This window comes from Pelodiscus sinensis, chromosome 10 (genome assembly GCF_049634645.1).
Source record: "Pelodiscus sinensis isolate JC-2024 chromosome 10, ASM4963464v1, whole genome shotgun sequence".
NCBI classification, from domain to species: Eukaryota; Metazoa; Chordata; order Testudines; family Trionychidae; genus Pelodiscus; species Pelodiscus sinensis.
The window spans coordinates 30,057,340-30,080,049 of record NC_134720.1 but is presented as its reverse complement, the minus strand read 5'-3'; the positions used below and the strand labels follow the sequence as shown (position 1 = coordinate 30,080,049).

At 44.6% G+C, this 22,710-nt stretch overlaps 1 protein-coding gene across 7 annotated transcripts in view; it reads right to left on the bottom strand.

Annotated features, from left to right (window-relative positions):
* KCNAB1 (potassium voltage-gated channel subfamily A regulatory beta subunit 1) overlaps nucleotides 1-22,710 on the bottom strand; it is a 253,158-nt gene that overhangs the window by 37,417 nt on the left and 193,031 nt on the right. For all 7 annotated transcript variants that reach the window (XM_075937761.1, XM_075937758.1, XM_075937760.1 and 4 more), the window contains 2 exons: nucleotides 20,166-20,209; nucleotides 13,422-13,508 (listed from right to left, as the gene is read on the bottom strand). In XM_075937761.1, the coding sequence (XP_075793876.1) occupies nucleotides 13,422-13,508; nucleotides 20,166-20,209 (131 nt within the window). The remainder of the gene's footprint in view (nucleotides 1-13,421; nucleotides 13,509-20,165; nucleotides 20,210-22,710) is intronic.

Genomic DNA, 22,710 nt, shown 5'->3' with positions numbered 1-22,710 from the left:
AGGTGGGAACAGCTGTCTGGGTTTATAATCTTTTTGCTTCTTAAACAGGTTCACATGCAGCAGCAGCACTGATACATGGATTGGTTGTTGAGGCCTGAAATGTTTTATTGAGGACAACAGGCAGAGAGACCCAGGGACGTGAGGATGGATCTAGAATCCTTCAAGCTTCATACCAGTTTGTTCAGAGAATAGAGAATTGCCTTCAGATGGAAGGTCCTGGATATTGGCAGAGCAGTGGACTGGAAACAACAGTGTCTGCACATGACCAGTGCAGACACCATGAATATATTCGCCAAATCTGCCATAGCCAAGGTAGCCTATAGATTTCCCTTTGTCCACCAGCATGGAGAACTCCTGTCTTGACTCCTGAACAGAGTCCTTCAACTTCATCATCAACTCCCAAACATTAAAACTGTCTCTCCCCAGCAATGCCTGTTGTTGGAGATGCAGGGGAGTAGAACCCTGTAGAATAAACTTTTCTGAAAAGGGTCTAATCTCTTTGCATCCTTTGGTTTGCTAACCCTATCTGTCCCTTTTATTGGCCACTAAGACCACTAGGGACCCTAAAAGGGCCTGGGAGTAGAAGTAGCCATAGACTGAGCAGGAACAAAATACTTTTTGCCCCTGTTTGTGATTAGGAGGCACAGAGGATGAGGTTTGCTACAGGGCTTTAACTAGTCCTATAATGGCCTCATTGAGAGGCAGAGTCACTTTTAAATGTCCCACAATGATCAAAATATTGACCAGGCCATGAGAGAATTCTTTGACTACCTCCATTTCTAGCCCAAGTTTCAAAACCACTCTTTTCAACTGCTCCTGGTGAGCTGCAAAGTCACTGTGAGGGGGAGGATAAACACACGCCAGATGCTGCCTCATCTAGGGATGAAAAGAGGCCTGTAATAGCATAGGGTCCTCCTCTTCTCTTTCTGCACTGACTGCATCCACATAGCTAGGTCCTGAACTTTGATACCAGGCTTGGTCTAGGAGTCCAGGTTGGGAGACAGTCACAGGGACAGGTCCTATCTTCTTTCTGAGACTATGGAGTACAAGTGTCTGGAAGAAGGCCCTTGTGTTGTAGAATCCCCCATGCTCTCCTAAATGGTCATTGCATCTGCATAGGCCTGTGCCCACAGAGCCAAGTACTCCACAGTCCCCCTGTGCTTGGATTCACCAACTGGTAGTGCTGCTAGGGGAGACACTAGCAATGGTTGCTTGTGTGGGAATAGGATCTCACTTCTGAGTCTGACAGTGGGTCACCTTCTGGAGACAGCAGAGAGGCAGTACGCATGGGTGCCAGGGAACAGCGCCAAGGTGGGAAGACCTGTGTAGGCACAAGCAGGAACTGTTTCTAGATGGTACTGAGGAGGCAGGTATTGAACAGAAGCCTGGGACTACATGCTTCTTTCTGCCCCCTCTTGCCCCAGCAACGTCACTACCACCTTTTGTACTGCTGATAATGGCGGTACTGATAGCTTGAACAGGTTCCTGGCCACTGCACACATCTCCAGAATAGATGGTATTGTGATCCCATTGGTGCCATATTGCTCCTCTGGTGCAGAGGTATTGTCTGGGACTGGACTCTGCAGAGCCTGCATATGAGGTAGAGTTGACAGTGCCAACCTTGGAGCAGGGGCAGAGGACCTTGTGCTTGGGTCTCTTCACAGTGGGGAAGCTCTTCGCTAGCTGTGGTTTATGTTTTTTGTTTGGCACCAGTGAAGGAGGATGGTGCTGAGAGACTTTCACAGTGGGAGGAACACCCAGTGCTGAGGTATTGGGTTCAGAGGAAAAAACTTTGGTTTTCCTACCCTCTTCCTTAATCAGAACTGTCAAAATACTGGAGGAGGTCATTCCTGGAGTATGTCCAGGCTGATAGGAAGCAGGAAGAATCAGAAATCTTGAGTTAAAATCAATTCTCTTAAGATTCTTAGTCATATATTGGTTGATTCTTCTTTGAATACTTGCTCATGTCCATTCCATGTTAGGTATGCGTACACTGTGTGCACAATTGCCTGAGATTTTTCCCTTAGTGCTATTTATACGGCTGGTTCTAGTGCCCTCTTATACCATTGCATGAGTGTGCAGCATAAGGGGCTTCAGTCAGTCCCTTCAGTTTCTTTTTGCCGCCTGTGACACTCACTGGAACAGCTCCTCCTCCTTCAGCAAACTCTTACTCAGTGGTTTTAGTTTAATCCTTCCTTTCCCCTTGTTTCTCTATTCAAATCTTTATTTTCTCAGTTTGCATTGTTGGAGATTAGTTTGTGTATAGCAAGCTGACACTTCTCACTCTGTTAATGGAATTTGGTTTGTTACTGATGTCGGGGTAATACCTAATTCCCTGGTTATAAGTCCTGTACCTCCTGCACAAACACATGCTTGTGAGTAATCCACACTTGCCTGGGAGAGACTCATGTCAGGAAATAGTGTCAGATCTGTCGGGACATTAAGCCTTGTACAGAGGACAGAGAGGTCAGGCTGAAGTTCCTCTTGATGCAGATAGCTCTCCAGCCCTCGCCAGAGCTCAGCTTTTAGGCTGAGTTCTATACTATTAATTCAGTAGGTTGGTACTTATTCCTGAACCAGTTTATCTGCCCTTAGTTCAAAAACAGTATCCTGGAGTTCTATTTCTGGATTTTTTTTTGATGGGCTGCAAAGCAATGCAGGCTAAGGGAGTAATTAAATAGCTGTAAGGCATTTATTATTTACCATTTATTGACAGATAAAATTCCCTACATTTTGGCCCTGCCCATAAAGTATTAACAGGATAACGCTGTTTACTCACATGTAAGTTCTTGACATTTTGGCCACTGGTACTGTAAACAACATATGCCTTAAGATTACTGAATTTACCTCACAGCTTGGTGGTTCATACATACTCTTTTACAATCTATAAACCACTTTCCACAGGAACCTAAGCAGCACTGTAGGAAAACAACTGCAATCCATTAAATAAATCTGGATTCACTGAGGGCAACTGCTAAGTGGTATTTTGGATTGGGACACACAGATCTTGAAGAACAAACACAGACTGGTTAGAAAGAACCGTAACTGAAGAATGTACATGGAACTTTGAAATACAGACTTAAGAAACTAGCGTGCCTTTACCTTTAAATTCTAGCTGCATATGCTGCTATTTACTAGAATCCTATATGACTTTCAATGCTAGAAAGAATTTTTTCTCTCTGCTATGACTAGATAGTTCTATTTCAAAGGTTTCACTGTGCTTTGTATTATGGACACAAGTAAGCAAAGGATAATTTTATTTACTTATGCTACTAACATTGAGAATACTGGGGAAAACATGAATACATAAGGAGGAAGAATCAGGAATGATGTAGGTTTATTTTTCCCCCGTGAAGTTGAACATGTATTGTGCATGCCAGATATTGCAGAACTGACAGATGGTTCAACAGATGCTGTGAGATAGAAGCAGCTCACTAGGTGAACCATTAAAAAAAGTACATGAAAAGAGTAAACATCACACCATTCATAGTCAAATCCCTCCCTCAAGCCCCCCTCCTCTGGAAATCTTGCCTGATGCCCTAGGGTTGTAGAATGCTATAGAAGAATTATAATTATGCTGATGCTAATATTGCAGATTGTCTTTAATTATTCCAGTGGAATCTTTTACTTTTCTATCATTAGAGCTGTCAGAGCTGTCAAAGAAAGGGTTGTGACAACATTCTAGTGCAGACTATGCTAGCAATCCTTCCTTTTTAATCTGCTCTATGGTGTAGATGTATCCACCAAGAGCACGTCTAAACTACTAAATGAAGCTGATCAAAAATTCAAATGAAGCATGGATTTACAAATCTCGCACTTCATTTGCATAATCGCATGAGCACTTTTTTGAAAAAGGGTTTTTCGAAAAAGAAACCAGAATCTAGATGGGGTTCTTTTGAAAAAAATCCCTTTTTCGAAAGAACCCATACTCCTGAAAAAATGAGGTATATGGGTTATTTCGAAAAAGGGTTTTTTTCCCCCGAAAGAACCCCATATAGACTGCAGTTTCTTTTTTGAAAAACCCTTTTTTGAAAAAGTGCTCACACAATTACGCAAATGAAGAGTGAGATTTGTAAATCCGCGCTTCATTTGAATTTTTGTGCGGCTTCATTTACATTCCTCTTTCAAAAGAGGCATGTAGTTTAGATATAGCCCTAGAGAATGAATTTTTAAGTTCATGAAGGAATTCCTTCCACTCCACGCAAAGCAATGAAAAACTGACCAAATGCATTCCATGAAATAAATTTGGATTCACTGAGGGCTGCAGCTAAGTGGTATTTTGGCTTGGGACATGCAGGTCTTGAAGAACATAACACAACTGGTTAGAAACTTCTTCTCTGAGCCTGTCCTCATTGGATAAGTCAGTTTACTTGGGTCTGTATTGTAAGAGGACATTGGCGACACTGCAGAATAATGGAAAGGTCCAGGTTAGAGGCAGGCAATCACCTCCTAAGTGGTTTATTTGGAAAGTAACTCATGCTTTTTAAAGAGACACGGGCCAATGGAACAGTAGATTAGAAATGCAGAGTAGTCTTGCCTGATAGGGATGAAGTGACATTAAGAATGGCTCTCTTTCTTTTAAGAGTTTGTTTTCTCTTAGGTATGGCAGGAGGAAGAATAGCTTTCCAGCTACATTCTGGCCACCATGAAGCCTTTGGTTTTCAGTGAAGGTTAAGTCCAACTGGAAGGACAGAGGATGAGTAAAATCCCAAAGGAAAATCTTGTTTGGAAATCCCATGGGATTGCACATTTATCAGATTCTGGCCCCACAGCCAAGCTCTATTTCTTAAAGTCAAGACTGGGGGATGCAGATAACATAAGAATAATCAGGGTGAGAAGTCTGGCATGAAAGGCGGAGACACCGTCAGAATGGATGGCGAGACCACTGTAAGAGCATCATTTTATTTGTTTTTCTCTTCGACTTCTCTGGTTTTCAACCACTGTTTACCCCACCATGGAAAGACTAAACCAAGCTGAAGGGGTACAATCAGCCTAAGGAAAATTCTGGTAAACACTCACTGCTCATCTTCTGAGGTAGAATATAACTAGGGACGTGGAGCTTCAAGATCATGTGTCAGCATTCAAAATTCTGCAGCTCCTTTGGTCTCTTTTGCCAGGTGTGAGGTAGATGCAGAAGCGCTGACAGCCTGTGTGCACCCCTGACACCACTGTTGTCACAATACCAGTGGTGGCAGGTAGGAGTCTCAGGTTTTGGGGGAACTGCCCTCACTGCACCACCCTCCGGTCAGTGGGCCTGGTTAGGTGATAATCTGTCTAGGAAAAGACTAACCCTGTTCACTGAGGGAAACTAATGCATGAATGTTTTAATATCACTAAATATAAATGTGTACATCTAAGAACAAAAAATATAGGCCATATTTACAGGCTGGGGAGCAGTGACCCTGAAAAAAATTGGGGATCATGGTAGATAAGCAGCTGAATGAGTTCCTAATGTGATGTTGTGACCAAAAGAATTAATGTGATCCTGGGATGTATAAACAGGGGAATCTCAAATTGGAGTAGAGAGGTTATTTTACCTCCGTATCTGGGATTTGATGGAACTACTACTGGAATACTGAGTCCAGTTCTGGTGCTCACAATTGAATACCAATGTTCGTAAACAGGAGAGGGTTCAGAGAAGACTCACAAGAATGATTAAAGGGTTAAAAAAACTTGCTTATAGTGATAGATTCAAAGTGGTCAATCTATTTAGCACAACAAAAAGAAGGTTAAGGCATGACTGGATTACAGGAATACTTAGGGAACAAATTTTAGATAATGGGCCCTCCAGAATAGCAAAGAAAGGTAAAATAAAAATCCAAGTCTGGAAGTTGAACATAGACAAACTTAAACTGAAAATAAAGGATGATATTTTTAAAAGGGAGAGTAATTATCCACTGGAACAAGGCTTGTGTTGGATTTTCTATCACTGAACATTTTTAAATCAAGATTGATTGTTTTTCTAAAAGATCTGCCCCAGGAATTATTTTGGGGATGTCCTACATCCTGCATTATATAGGAAGTCAGACTAAATGATCACAATGGTCCCTTTTGGTCTTGGAATCTATGAAATGCTCAAAGGTTGCTCTTGCAAAGATGTTGCATGGATTAATTTACAGCTTGGTAGCAGAGGTTTTACAATCTGTTACAGCGTTAGATGAAAAACTCATAGGCTACGTCTACACTGGCCCCAAATTCCGGAAAAGGGATGCAAAGCAGGTAAGTCAGAATAGGGAAATCCGCGGGGGATTTAAATATCCCCCGTGGATTTAAATAAACATGTCCGCCGCTTTTTTTCCGGCTTGGGGAAAAGCCGGAAAAAAGCGTCTAGACTGGCGCGATCCTCCGGAATAAAGCCCTTTTCCGGAGGATCTCTTATTCCTACTTTCAGGTAAGAGATCCTCCGGAAAAGGGCTTTATTCCGGAGGATCGCGCCAGTCTAGACGCTTTTTTCCGGCTTTTCCCCAAGCCGGAAAAAAAGCGGCGGACATGTTTATTTAAATCCACGGGGGATATTTAAATCCCCCGCGGATTTCCCTATTCTGACTTACCTGCTTTGCATCCCTTTTCCGGAATTTGGGGCCAGTGTAGACGTAGCCATCGTGACTATCTTGTCCAACATCCTGTTTGCATGTTATTGTCCAAATAACTTATGACTTTCTCAAATTCAATAATTATTCAGAATTACTTGCTGAATTTTTTGTCGGTAGCTCATTCATTGCAAATATTCAAAATTTTAGTTGAGTTGCTTAGTTTTGTTTGGATAAATAGGCCATGGAATGTTTCATTATTACCGTATTTATTATTTGTATTGGTGTGGAATCCAGAAATCCAGGACCATACTGAGGTAGATGCTTTGTAAATACATAACAAAAAGACAATCCCTGTGTCTATGCCAAACAATAAACCCTTAGAATCAGGTTTCTGGCTTGTCATTTTTACAACTTGAGAATTTACTTCCCAAGAATTCTTTGTGCTCCAACGCAGGCAACATTGGTTGGTAGGTAAACTGTTCTTAGAAGAGCAGGTTCTTTTCTACTCTAGGCCCAGACACTTTCTAAAACATACCCAAAACCAAGAGTGACTTAGAAGATCCCTTGTGGTTTCTTCTGCTGCTGCTCAATAAAGAACATGAAGGCCATAAGTAAGGGCAGCCATAACATGCTTACACATAAAATACTCTCCACACTGTTTTATATTATATTACAACTGACTGAGCAAAAAGGTTATTTCTCCCTCCAAGATACAACCTGTCATATTCTTTGACCTTATCACCTATTAGTAAATCTCCTCTCATCTTAAAATCTCAGGCGAGCTTCCTAAACGTCTAGCTGCAGGGAGTTGTCAGTCAGTGTAACGCAAATGTAATCCATCCAGAGTTCAAACTGGAGCTTATCTTAATTTATAAATGGACATTAAAACCTCTGGATTTCAAGCTAACACTTTAGACAATGATTGCAAAATTTGCGGGCTGTTTAACGTAATTATTTTACCAGACTGCAAGGTTGGTTGGTTTGTTTTTAATTAAGTTTATAGTTCTAATGGGATAATATTCTAAAATGGAACCTATGTAGGGCTATGCTAGCTTGAAATACATGGCCCTACACATGCTACGCTTGTCAAGTCAAAGCTGAGACTTTCCCTAGCATTGAAGAGAGGGTGCCTTGTACACACCACACTTTAAAAAGATGTTTGTTAACAGGTGTTACCTAAAACGACACCTCAAAAGTCTAGTCTGGACAAGGCCTAGAAAGGCCATACCCTAATCTTGATTTTCTACCAACCTCCATTTATTTTTTGTGGCCGCTCTGCAGTAGCAGGAATTTGGTCACAACTTTATAGCTCCAACCCAAGAATAATAATAAAAAATATAATTGATTCTAGGTTTAAAGGATTTCCATGATGCCTCCCATGTACTAAGTGTTGCATTCCAGATCATACTACAGGTTGAACCTCTCTGGTTCAGGACCCTCTGGTCCACCAACATTTGCAGTTTGACAGGACCATGGATGTTGCTGGACCAGAGAGCCCAGAGGTTGTTGGCTAGAAAGTCTGGCTGTTGAGTGGGTGCTGGCAGCAGAGTTCGGCCTTCAAGCTATGTCTAGACTGCAGGCTTCTTTCAGAAGGAGCTTTTCCCGAAGAGATCTTCTGAAAAAACTTCTTTTGAAAGAGCACGTCCACACTGCCAAAGCACATTGAAAAAGCCATCTGCTTTTTCGAAAGATTGCTCCAAACTGAATGGACGCTATCTCGCATTTAAGCTGTGATTACTATGGACGGAGTGGCCACCAGGGCCTTTTCCTCTTTCCTTTTCTTTCGAAAGAACTCCCTCTTCCACATCCACACACGCCTTTTTCTTAAAGAACGCTTTTGGAAAAAGGTTTCTTCCTCATAGAAAGAGGTTTACTAATGTCAGAAAAACCCCTCTGTTCTTTTGATTTCTTTTGAAAGAATGTGTTTGCAGTGTGGACGTAAGTGAAGTGTTTTTGGAAAAATGGCCATTTTTCTGGAAAAAAAACCCCTCTGTAGTGTAGACATAGCCCCAGTTGCTGGGGTCTGGCAGGAGAGTGGAGCCGAGCCAGCCCAGCAGCCCCAGGGGCTGGGAGCACAGTCCAGCAGTCGCCAGGAGCGGAGCTCTGACAGCCTGGGGCTGGAAACACAGCCTGGCAGCCACTGGGAGCAGAGTCCAGCCAGCCCTGCAGCTGCTGGGGGCAGGAGTACAGCGCAGCCAGCCTGGCAGCCAAAGGGGCTGGGAACCAGGAGCGCAGCCTGGCCAACTTGGTTACCCCAGGGATGGCACCCCTGTGAGATCCCTGACCTCCCCTGGTCTGGCAAACTCCTTTGTTTGGAACCTGTCAGGTCCCGAAGGTGCTGGACCAGAGAGGTCCAACCTGTATTTAGTAATTCCAGAGCATACTATCTACTAATTCAGGCTAAAACTGCTGATCAGCCTGAGAAACGTTTATCTATTGAACCTGATCCTATACTATAAAAATCAATAGAAATTTTCCAAATTATTTCAATGGGAGCATGATCATATCCTATATGATAGCAAGACATCATAGCAGTTTTCAAGAGTCTGAAAGGGTGTCATAGGCGTGTGCATGGAGTGTGCCGGGTGTGCCCAGGCACACCCTAAAGTTCAAAGGGCCGCACCCTGGTGCACAGGGGAACGGACGCTGCGCAGGGTTTGCCACGCATGCGTGGCTAAAACCGGCGGGTCTTAGGACCCCACGGAAACAGGCGGCAGGGAGCAGAATCGTCACTCCGCATCCCCAGCAAATGAGGTAAGTTTAAACCCCGGGTGGGAAGGCGGGGGTGTGCCTGTCCCTGGGCAGGGGATGGGAGCAGCACGGCTAGGCCAGGGGTTGGCTCGGCTCGGGAGCAGCACAGCTGGGGTGTGGGGGGAGCAGCACAGCTAGGCTCGGGGAGGGGTGGCCCGGAGTTGGGGGCAGCGCAGCTGGGCTCGGGGCGGGGGGGCCCGGGGGCAGGGGTGGGAGCAGCACGGCTGGGCCTGGGGGTCTCAGGGCCAAGGGCAGCATGGCTGGGCTCGGAGCCGGAGGCAGTGCAGCTGGGCTCGGGAGCAGCACGGCTGGGCTTGGTGTGGGGTGGCTTGGGGCCGGGGGCAGCGCGGCTGGCCTGGGGCAATGAGGCTGGCCTGGGGAGGGGAGGGGGAGGTCGGGTGCAATGCAGCTGGTCCGGAGAGGGGGGGGGGAGGGAAGTTGGGGGCAACGCGGCTGGCCCCTGCCCCCCCAGAGCTGCTTCCCATCCCCCCTTCCTCCCAGCCCCCCTCTTCCTCCCTGTGAACCCCGCGTTCCTCAACCTCCCTTCCTGCACCTCCTTCCTCCTGGCCAGCCCTGCGGCCCCTGACCCCCCGCCAGCTCTGCTTCCCGCCCCCCCTTCCTCCTGGCCAGCCCTCCCCCCACTAGAAGCTCCCAGTGCCGATTGCACCCCACCTTCCAGTCATTCCCCCCGCCACCGCCAGGCTTCAGTCTGGCGCCCAGCGGGAAAACCAGACATTGCACGTGTCTGGTATTTTCTGGATTTTTTTTACCAGACAGAAGGCCCAAAAACCGGACTGTCCGGTAGAAAACTGGATACCTGGCAACCCTATAAGTCGGACCCAGTGCAGGCACCAAATGATGGGGAGACTGCCGGAACTCTGGGAACCAGAGACTGCGGGGTGGGGGTTTGTGACCCAAAAGGGAGCTGAGAAACCTAAGAGACAGAGTAGGGGGAGCACCAGAAGGGTGATAGTCAGGGCGACCCTAGAACTCTTACAGACCAGCTGGCGGCTGTTGGAGGAGGGGGGGAAAACTAGGGAGAAAGGGTCAGAGAGGAAGGGGCTTGTGCTGAGGGGAGGGGACAGGTCAGGAGAAGAAAGGAGAAGGCACCAAGGGACAGAGTAGAGGAGAGAGACAAATGCCAGGGGGCCAAGTGGAGACAATGAGGAAAGAGTCAGTGAGAGGGGGGACAGGATGATGCTAGGAGAGGAGAGAGGAAGGGCTTTGGGGGGCTAGAGGGGAGAAGGGGAGGTGCCGGGAGAAGGCTTGAAAGAAGGGGTGGGCACGAGGTAGGCAGGGATGGAGCAAGGCATGTGTGAGGGCACAGGGGAATGAGGGGAATGGGGGCAGAGGGTGGTGAGGGGGCGGGCATCAGGGAAAGAGGGCAAAGGGGGCAGCGGCAGTAAGGGAAGGGGGAGGCACCAGGAGGGTGCAGGGGTAAGGGAAGATGCAGGTGCCAGGAGATTCTGCGAGTGAAGCAGAAAGGCAGACACTTGCAGGGAAGGGACCAGCACCAGTGGAGAGAGGCAGGGCAGGTGTGTAGTGGGAGGTGTTAGGAGAGGGGATGGGGAGGGGTAGCTCACATGATCAGAGTGGGGCTACTGGAGGAGTGGGGACAGGGGGGAGAGAAGGGCTGGTGGAGGGGGGCAGGTCTCAGGAAGGCTGAGGGCAGTGAGAAGGGCAGGAGTCAGGACAGCAGAGGTTGGTGAGGAGTTGGGTGGGGGCAGCAGGTACTGGGGGAGCTGATGGAGCAAGAGGAGGAGATATGGCAGCAGAGGGAAAGGGTAGAGGTTTATATGGGTATGTCTACACTACAAAGTTAATTCGAACTAACAGCCGTTAGTTCGAATTAACTTTCATAGGTGTTACACATGCAAACCGCTAGTTCGAACTTAATTTTCTTTATGCACCCTCTCCACACCACTCGTGCTTTTATAGACCTCTATCATATCCCCCCTCAGTCTCCTCTTTTCTAAGCTGAAAAGTCCCAGTCTCTTTAGCCTGTCTTCATATGGGACCTGTTCCAAACCCCTGATCATTTTAGTTGCCCTCCCCTCTCCCACCCTCTCTCTTCCCCTCTCCCACCTCCTTTTCCCAGTCTCCCCCAGTTTTGTTCAATAAAGAGAGTTTCTATTTTTGAACACACGTGTCCTTTATTTTGTACATCAGGAAGGGGGGCTAGGGAGGGGTAAGTGGAAGGAGGTGAGGGAGGAATGGGGTACGAGCCCCCAATGGGGAGGACTGGGCTGGCTCTGCGGGCTCCTCGGGGTGGAAGCTCTCCTGAAGCCCCTTGATTGACCCCCCCCTCCGGATGGCAGCCTGCGGCAAGTGCAGCCGGGCTGATGGCCGAGTGCTGTGATGTGCCCAGTGTGGGCACTCAGGGCACTGCAAGCCAGGACTGCTTTGCAAGCGGGGCACTCCTGAGAACTGTCTGTCCAGGGTGGGGGTCGGGTCCCTTTAAGCACAGCCCTCGGCTAGCTTGAGACAGCAGCTCCACGCTTTAAGTCCTAATCTGATGCCCTGCCGGCACTGCTTCCGGCCATCCTTAACCTCGGTTCAGGGTCCACTCAGTGTGGACATGCTAGTTCGAATGAGCAAAACGCTAATTCGAACTAGTTTTTAAGTCTAGATGCGCTAATTCGAATTAGCTGAGTTCGAATTAACTAATTCGAACTAAGTTAGTTCGAATTAGTACTGTAGTGTAGACATACCCTAAGATACTTATTAATAACTTGGCACATCCAAACAAGCCACAAATTCAGTACTGGTGCACAACACAAAATTTATTGTGCTCATGGGAGGAAACTCTTAGAGGAGACACTTCCCCCAGCCTCTCCACCCCCCCAAGTTAATGTCACACACATTGGGTTAAAGGAATTGCAGGATAGTTGCATGGTGGGGGGGGGGGGAGGTTGGTGATGGCCAAACTAATCCTCATTGGTAAGAGGATGGTGGGAAAAGTCCTTGGGGGAGGGTTTCACATGACACATTTATTTCTGGTCATGTGTCCGTATTGCCCCAAAAGTATTACCCCCAGAGGCATAGCTAATGGGGGTCAAAGAGTACATTTAAAAAAAATTCTTTGAGTGCTCACCCTAATGAAATGTGCTATGCACACCTATGAAGGGTGTTACAAGAAATCAAGAGAAAAATTGTTCTTCTGGGCCTCTGATGAGAGGACAAGAAGTAATGGGATTAAATTGCAGCAAGGGAGGTTTAATTTGGACATTAGGAAAAACTTCCTGTGTGGGTGGTTAAACATTGGAATAAATTGCCTAGGGAGGTTTGTGGAATCTCCATAATTGAAGATATTTAAGAGCAAGTTAGAGAGACCATCTACCAGGGATGATCTAGATAGTGCTTGGTTCTGCTGTGAGGGCAGGGGACTGGACTTGATGACTTCTCAAGGTCTTTTCCAGTTCTAGCGTTCTATCATTCTATATGAGCAGAAGACAATAGAAGAATTTCAGCTGACCACTGCCCAGAAAAAATGCAATCTAACTGATCTTGTTTTAAAATAAGAATAAACTATGGCATTGAACTATGCAGCATTCCCTCTCTGTAGGCCAAGTACTGGACCCCGTATTTCCACTGGCGAGCAGGTACTGGATCAAGTTGTGCCACTAATGTCAATGGGAATTAATTCTCACCAATGGCAATGAGGCATTAACAAACTGGCCCAAAAGTGGACACCTCAAGAAATCATTTAAAACTTAGTATCACAGGCACATCCTGAAAACATCCACTGGGCAGAAGATTTATTACATCATAGGAAGGGACAGGTAGATTTCATTTTAGGCTTAAAGAAGTTTGGTACAAGCCTCACAAACAAATTCATTTCAGATGCATTTGATAAAAATAAAAAAGGGCATAAACATGGGAAAATCATCAACAACATTAAAGCCACCTTAGAGATATAACAAAAATCATCACTACTTTCCTTTAAAAAAAAATCTGATTGTATTTAGGGTAAGTGTAAATTTTAAGGACTCGAAGGTCTCAAGCGTGGGATGTTTTATATTTAATCCACCTCTTCTGAATATTTAGTAAATAGATTTTCATTTTTCACCATGATTGGTTTAAGCCTTTCATTCAGAATCAATAACATTAAAATATTTTATTAAAGCTCTCACTAACCTTCCATGGGAGTATTATTGTCTGGTCGATTTGCAAAGACAACATCCACATACTCCAGCTGCAGTCTCTGGAGAGAAGCCTTTAATCCTAGGAGCAGCAAGAAGAAAATATAGCATCAGAAATAGCCAGAATGGTCTTTGTAACACATCACAAAAGAGGTGAAAGTTCCGACATATCACAGTATTGGACTATCCTAAAATGTACACTGGAAGTGGACAATGAGGTCTCATGTCTGCTCAACCACATTAAAAAAAATAATCAAAGTTTGGCTTCATGTAGAATTCATAGCCCTCCACAGGATTTTTTTTTAAATTACACACATATTTGGATTGGAAAAGACACCATCCTGGTGAGCCTGTCAATTGGCAGCCTCTGGGGACAGAGTTCAGAGCACTGATGTTGTTTCAAAGTTAATCTAATCAAAATCCTGACAGAGAGTATTTTTTCGTCACCCCATGGCACATTGCATTGGTACAGTTCCATATAATTAAGCCTTGTCACTCCAGGGGCTTTCCAAAAATGAAAACCCAAGGGAGAGGAATCATGACATGCTATTATATATTTATGATTACCAAGACTAATACAACCCTGAAAAAATAATATTCCAAACAGACTCCTTCAAATGTCACCTCTACCAAGTTAGGCAGAATGTATCCTTCCAGAATAAAGGACTGCAAAAGTTACCCAGCAAACTGCACCACACTTAACTCATAATGTTGCCCAGATAGACAGGCTACATAAGGAGAGAGAGCAAGTGCTTATGGCCATTTACTCCTGGGAACCAGAAGAGGTAGGTTCCATTCCTGACTCCTACAGATTTATTATATGTTAGGCCAAAGTCACTTTCTGCATCTCAATTTCCTCATCTATAAAATGGGACTATAAATCTAAACTATTATAAAAGGAGAGGTGTCCATCATGCCATCTGTCTCAGAGAACATTTGCGAATACACTGGAAGACCTGAGAAGTTTCTAGAAAATGCCAGAATGAGTGAGAAATGAGGAGTTGAGGGGAACCCTGCGCTGTGGTGGAAGCGGGAGCAGTGGCAGATGGCCTGGGCGCAGCCAGGGACTCTCTCCTCAGGCTGCCATTAGCAGGGGCTTGGGGCCAGCAGGGAGATGGCAGTGACAGTGGTAACATACAGACCTGTGCTCACTGGGGTGGGCGGCTCATGGGCCAAGGCCCCACACTGCTCCTGAACCCTGGGAGCAGCCTGTCCAGCAAGTGGGGACATAGGAGGCAGCACCTTACAGTACATTGAGCAGCTGCTGCCGCAACATGATAACTTCTCCAAGAAGCACATCAGGCCCAGGGACAAAGTAGGAGATGCTGTGAGTGGTGGGACTGGCTCTAAGTCCCTACCTGCCATGCTCTGCCTGTCCCTCCATTGGCCCCCCAAGCTGGTGCCCCCAGGTCTTCCCATTCCCTGCCCTGCCCTCTCCCACGCCTGTCCCTCATGTCTCCCGCTTGCCCACCCAACCTTGCCACCAAACCTGCTAGCCAGTTGCTGGGGAGGCACTGAGCCCTGCCCTGAGCCCCGGCCAAACCAGGTGACCTGAGTGTACGTCTATCGTCACAACAGTAATGCTAGTAACGATAATGCTTACTCACTTCACCACAGTGCTGGGAGGCTTAATTCATTATATACACGTAAGTGCATTGAGATCTACTGTTTGATCATGCTACAGGAATTCAAGGTTCTATGTGGTGTTTTCGTAGCAGTGAGATAAATATGTAATATGTCTGAGAGCTCCCCAACAGTGTACTGTAATGCTAAATTTATTTTAAATTGTTTAATCCTGACCCTTGCCCTCCCAAAGAAGATTAGAACCTCAGTTGATGCCAGCTGGCTTATTTCCAGAGGGCTAAATCTGCAGATGGTGTAAATCAGAGCAACGCCAGCTATAAACAAAAGTTCATGTGTGTTTATTAATGACATGATTACAATAATGATCCTGAACAGAGAGAAAATATACATTTCCAGATAATTAGAATTCTATATTTTAATGGTGAATCTAGCTCATTTAAATTAGTTATAACAAGTGAATGATCATTTTTGTAATTACCTGAGTAAACTGTACCCCTGTGCTATGAATCACAGCCTTGTCTTGTTTGAAAATGTTTTAGAAATCTCTCAGGTAACTGTACAGTGAAGTCTTCTTGTCATGCTTCATAGATAAAACCCTCTGTTCGTGACACCCCTCACAGGCACATTGTACCTCTAATTAAAATAGAACTACCAGTATCTATTGCTGAGATATGTATCATGGAATGCACAGCTCTACAATGTTCAAAGAGAATTTGAACTGTGTGCTCCTGGGAGCTCTCCTCTTTGTTAATTTTAATTCTGCATGAAGGTAAGAGGCCCTTTTCCTTTCTCTCTCTCTTTTGCTTCTAAAGTGATCAGTATCTTAACTGGAACAAGGCAAAATGTTTGCAGTGAACAGTTCATTAAGTGTATTTGGCTTTTTTTTTCCTGCTCATTAGCTATCTGCAAACAGGCATAGTGGAAGAATAGTGCACACAAACATATTCCCGCTTCCAGGCTGTTCACATGTTATTTGCCACAACTACTGCTTCACATTTCTTTCTCACAATTTGTTATTTGTGCTGTGCATAAGAAGCCAAAACAAACCCTAGAACCAGTGTACTCAAGTGATGGGGCATTGCAGATCCAGATGTTGAGGCTTGAGCCCATCTCTATAGCATAATATATTATAGCTATGCATAATTAATATTTGTAGTTCTGAACTTTTTTCAAACTTGATTTATTTTTTAACACTAGCAATGTTTTGGATCAAATGTCAATACACCTAGAAGAATGGGACATGCATTTCAATATCTTTTGCAATTGCTACCAGCCACAATTATGTTTTATTTTATACGTGAGCAGCAAGACTAATCATCTCCAAGATTCATAACTCAATATACAGCATTTCATTTTTCATCATGCTTGTAAATTCAATTATTGTTAAACAATATCTATTCAAGGGGTATTTTTTCACATGGAGTTTGCTATTGAAATTTAAAAAGGACAGTATCGTAGCGAAGAGCATGGTTGTGTAATGATGCACACCAAACATTGCTCTGCGGGAATCAGAAAGATTTTATTTCAGCACACAGTGCATGGGGGGTTTAGCTTCAGAATAAGCAGACTGACATATAGCACATAATTTTGTAGTAGTATAAAGAACATATCATACAAATTCCTTTAAACCAGAAGACAGAAACGGGTCAAATAGCCACAAGAAGCAGGTGGGTGGAAATCCCTTTGTGTGGTTTATGAACACAGATATGGGGCAAATTCTATCTTGCTGTAATGGAAAAAGAGCCTTCCTTCCTGCCTTCCATGAAGGCACCAAACACAATAGCAGCTCTGTGCTCTCGGAAATACAGAAATGTGGGGCCCAAGCCATAGCACCATTCCCTGAAAACACTTGCAGAGGTGAAGGACCAAGCTGAACTGGGAGTGTCTCAGCATTCAAGGAAAGTGTTCCCATTGTACTATCCTCCCGTGGCCATAAACTACTCAGCGGAGTTTAAGTCTAGCCATCTCTGCTAGTTATTTGATTTGCTTTTGTCTTCTCCTGTGAATGGAATGTGTATTGTATATTATACACCTGTCTGTTTACTCTAAAGCACAAGAACACTATGTGTTGTGTGCTAAAATATGATCAGCAGTTTTTGGCATGTATTGTTAAGCAGCCAAACTCTTCTATGTTGTCCCTGCTTAATTTCAAATGTCAAACTCTATAAACAAAAGTGTACCTCTGAAGTACTATCTTGCCATAAACTTACCAGGGGTGACAAGAAGACTCACTGAGTTTAACACGGGGCTGAGCTTGTCTGGCACAATATGATCCTTAGAGGTACGTGATGATCTCAAAAGGCAAATATGCAGAAAGTTCAACCTGCCTCAGCACCCATAAATGTGTATTGCCCAAGTATTTGTCCAAAACCAATTTTGTGCATACCAATATTATTATTAAGCATTTATACTTCAGCAGCACAGAGCAGCAAACTGGGTTGCCCGTTGAGCAAAGTTCTGTACAGACATGAGCACGTATCTAAGGAATGCCAGAACCTGGCCACATAATTCTGGTCATTTAAATTTAGGGGCTGATTTTAAACTTTTCACTTCTATGGTCCATTTAATCTACTTTTATGCTCCAGTCCCATAAGCAGACCAAATCCAATCGGTCTATTTCCCATTTCAGCTCCTTTTCTACATTACCCTCCAATATTCCTTTTCTCAGGTGACTCAGAGCAATGCTACCCCCTCCTCTCTCCATGTTTTGCATCTTACTGAACCATGGGTATTAATTCATTCACTGTCTTCATCCATTTTCTTTCTTTTTACTAACTTATTGCTTTTCTTTTTATGATCTGTACATGGGTTTTCAATCAAAGCGCTTCCGATATTGCTTCAAGAATTCTTAATATGTCAAATTTTAGACAAAATCATAAAACTTTCCAAGAAGCTACAATCTCCCTATATGAAGTTTATATAACCCACACAACTTCTGGGTGTGGTGCATTGTCTCATCTAGTGGCACTGAGGCCACTTAGAGAGAGAATAATAGTCTGCTCTATAGCCTTAGCTGACTGCCAGCTGGCTTTTAGCTCATGCAGTAGAGGCTTATGCACTAAGCTCCAGAGATTCCAGGTTCAATTTCACCAGTCACATTTGCAGCTGAGATTGCTGACACTCCATAAGATAGAACTGGATTTTCTTCTCTGTTCTATATGTACGTTACAGACAAAAAACTGTGTCAGATAGATCAGCTGCTGGCTCCAGCTTCTTAGGTTACCCACCACCCAGAGAGACTCAAAAGGTGGTGAGGTTGGCGTTAGGCTGGCCTGGGTTTCCCAGGATGTACGCCATGGATGTCTTGCCCCTTCTGATTCAAAATATCTCAGGTTGGTGTTGTGCTGCTAATGGTAAGACGCCCTCCTGTACTGGCTGAAAGAGGAGGGCTGAGCTGCCCCCCACTTTTAGGCGGAGAGGGGGAAAAGCCAATGGCCATTCCAACTCTGCTTCTAGCTGTAGTATTGTTTTCCCTGCCCTGCAATCCCATGCACTGGGAGAGCAGGAGGGACAGCTTAGAGATGGATATAGTCTTTGGTGAATTTATTTGGCTCTGAGCTGGGATGAGAGTGAGAGAAGGGTTTATATCTATGAGAATTGTGTGGTCTGATGTTTAGCTGAGATAAAGAGATTCAACAGCAGAGACTGCCAAGAATCTGTCTGAATGAGACTGGGCCCTATAGAAACAATAGTAGGTCAGCATATAATTAAGGACTGCATCATAATATATATGTACAAAAGAGCCAAAATAGGGTTACACAGGCAAAACTAATGTGTCAGGCCATAAGTATACTATATTGAGCAATGTTTTATCAGCAAGCCAAATGTAGATATATATATGTGTGTCATAAGGGGAATTTAAGTATTAGAATTTTAGCAAGGACTTTTTTTGAGACGACAACAACACATTTTGTGTTAAATGTAACTGGGAGAGAGCAGTGAAAGAAAATGGCATAAATGAAAAAACTGAAAATGTTCAAAGATAAGATACCTGTCCAAAATGTTATAAATTCATTCTAGCAAACCTCTGGCTTATTAAAAATGGGTAAAGAAGAAAACACACAAATTAATCAAAGATAACAGAGGCATTCAGAAGGAGGTGAAATACCACATACAGAGGAGAAATTGAAAGCATACACAAATGAGAAATGAAACAAATGATAAGAACAACGGAGGATAAAAGAAAGATTTCAAAGGAGATTATGGATCAGATCTTCAACTGGTGTAAATAAGCAGAACTCCAGAGCTTCAATGGAGCTATGCTGGCATGGGCCAACCAGAGTCTTGGCCACAGACCTTAAAGTTAAACACTTACAACTTTTTCAAATACACAAAACCAAGAATAGTTCTTTGTTTTGATTTATGCATTCACATCATGCCCAGCTCAAGTTCTCCCTCTCACCTTTACACTTCCCTCCTTCCTTTAGTAAAGAGGCCTGTACAAGCACAGATTCTTCCCATCCAGTTTTTCTATTTCCAGCCAATTTACAATTTCATTGAATTGATCAGATGAAAGGAAATTGTTCTAACATGATCAAAACCCCTTCCCCCCAGTCAGCAAACAGCCAACAAGAGGGGACAACAGGATAATTTAAAAAACAGCCAGTTTTCACAAATGCAAATATAGGGGCTGATCCCATTGAACTCCTACAGATTTTTATACAGAGTAGGATCAGGCATATTCAGGTCAGCAAGGGGCCCTCCTCTTCACCTAAGCCACCAGGTTGGCTGGCTGAGCAGCTGCAATGGGGGGGGGCTGAGCAGCCTTAGCATACCACAAACCAATCTCCCAGTAGAGGAGATGAAACGAGCATGGAAAATCAATTTGGGGGAGGCCAGCACAGGGGGAGCAGCTGTGTAACCCCCTTAATGTCCCAGTGCACAAGACAATCAGTATGGAGGGACTATGGCTGCTTTTCCATATGGTTGGAGAAGCAACTATGGTTGGAGAAGCAACTCTGCACACTGGCCCAGGTTGCGACATGAGTTTTACCTCTCCTCATCCTCACACTCCATCTGTGCTGAGCCTGAATACTTTGGCTTCATGGAAGATGGAGTGAATCTCATCTTTGTTCTCCCCTTCCCCTCCTTATTCAAGATGTTCCTTAAGCCAGATGGGTTCTTGCAATGGAGAAGGCACACTGATGGTACATACCTTCAATAATGTGTTTTCTTGAAAGCCCCCTTTCTGTTTCAGCTCTGCAAAGATATAACAGGTAATGTGACAATCAGCGTGGGTGTTGTTATTATGATAAGGCTCTTTAAGAACTGATGTTCTTAGATTTACTAATTTTGTATTCTAGTCAGAACAAGCTTTGAATATCTGACAAATGAGACAGAGAAACAGCTGAGTCCCCCAACAGGGTCATCCTTACCCATATGCAGAATACTCAGTTTTGTATGGCACCTGAAAATTTGGGTCTTAATGTCTATCCACCCACCTCTTGCTATCCCAGTTCTGTGGCTCTGCCTCCTCTGGAGAGATCTAGTTACTCTAAAAGTGAAAAGGCCTGCCAGACCTATAAACAGAACAATGAGGCTGTGAAAGAGCCATTCAAGTGGTAATTAAGTCATTTGCAGACATTTGCCAATCTCAGGTATTTACTGTCAGCTTCTGAATTTACTGTGTTAGTCTATAGGGCCTTAGTTTAAAATTTGCTTTAAAATATTTCATTAGTGTGTTGGTAAAAATTATAAAATCACATCTCTAAAAAATTGCCCCCCGTCGGCTGCCATCGGGCAGAGGGGCACTAGTTTAATAGAACTGAGTAAGATCCCATAAATCTTAAGAATCGCCTTGTCCAGAGACAATAGCGTCCAGAAGTAACAACATTCATATCAATAACAACCCAGTAACATTCATCCTTTCTATATTACTGTACAACCTGATGTGCAATTTACCATTCTTTTAGAAGTGGCAGAATGCAGTGGTTAAGTTCCACTGAAAGGTAAAGCAAAAAACCAGTAGAAGCCTCAATTAGATTTGATGGAATAAGATTTAAACCAACCCACTATCCTAACTGGCCTCCTCAGAACAACCTTATTGAAATATGAGAAATGCTTTTCCTGCAAATGAAGACATGCAGCCAGTTTTATTAACTGCAGTAAAACACATTCTATGGGCTTTCAGAGATATTGCAGTCCTTATTGAGACAACCATCTGAGTCAATAGGAATTTTGTTTGAGTAAGGACTGTGGGATCAGGCCCAGAATTATTAAACAAGACATAGTGTCTTCACATATTGTATATTCTGTAGACTTCTCACTTCTAAAGCAAGAAATTGCATCCTTTTCATGGGCTCATATTTCAAATCTAAACTAGAGTTAGAGGCAATATAACATTTTATAATCTTTCTTGCAGACTGTTTAATTTTGTATGTGTTTGTAGCATATCTACCATATTTTGAGTCTGAAGGGAAGCTTTGACACAAAGTAAAACAAGACCTTTAATATAACACTATAGCAGTCAAATGCATGCAATATGCTTATTTATATTCAGTGTCTGCTGGACAAGACAAAATCTATATCCTATCTCTCTAGCTTCAGAATTTATGGTAAATAATTTCAGTGAAATGACAAAATCATTTTATTGTTTTATACAAAATGTCCAAAGAAAACATCCCAGTTCCAGATGTTGCAGTTTTTGTAACATAAGGATTAAACTTTATATTTTCTCTTAGACACTCTGGGTATGTCTACACTACAGAGTTAGTTCGAACTAACGGACGTTAGTTCGAACTAACTTTCATAGGCGCTACACTAGCGCTCCGCTAGTTCGAACTTAATTTGAACTAGCGGAGCGCTTAGTTCGAACTAAGAAAACCTCATTTTACGAGGATTAAGCCTAGTTCGAACTAGCTAGTTCGAATTAAGGGGTGTGTAGCCCCTTAATTCGAACTAGTGGGAGGCTAGCCCTCCCCAGGTTTCCCTGGTGGCCACTCTGGCCAACACCAGGGAAACTCGTCTGCTCCCCTCTCGGCCCCGGACCTCTTAAAGGGGCACGGGCTGGCTATGGTGCCCGTGCCAGGTGCAAGCCTGCCAGCACCCAGCCAGCAGACCCTGCACCTGGCACGGATCGAGCCAGCCACCCGATGCCCCCCAGCCCTCCCCCTCTTCCCGGGACCAGGCTGGCGGCTCCCGGGAGCTTGCCCGGGACCGCAAGAGGCGGGCACCCGCCTGGTCTAGAGCAGACATCGTGGACCTCGTCCACGATCTCCGCACTAGGCACAGGAAAGTGGCCGTCTAGGGCAGGAGAGCTGCCAGCCTGGCCACCCAGGAGCAGGTGTGCATGAAAATCAAGGGGGTCCACTGAGACCCCCGACCCTGAGCCCTGAGCTTACCATGGCCGTCCTGGGTCAGACCAAAGGTCCATCTAGCCCAGTAGCCTGTCTGCCGACAGCGGCCAACCCTAGGGACCCTGGAGGGGATGGACTGAAGACAGTGACCAAGCCATTTGTCTTGTGCCATCCCTCTCCAGCCTTCCACAAACTTTGGGCGGGGACACCACTCCTACCCCCTGGCTAAGACTACTCTATGGACCCAACCTCCATGACTTGATCTCACTTCCCTTTAAACTCTGTTCTAGTTGTAGCCTTCACAGCCTCCTGCAGCAAGGAGTTCCACAGGTTGACTCTTTGCTTTGTGAAGAACAACTTTCTGTTACTAGTTTGAAGCCTGCTACCCATTCCTTTCCTTTGGTG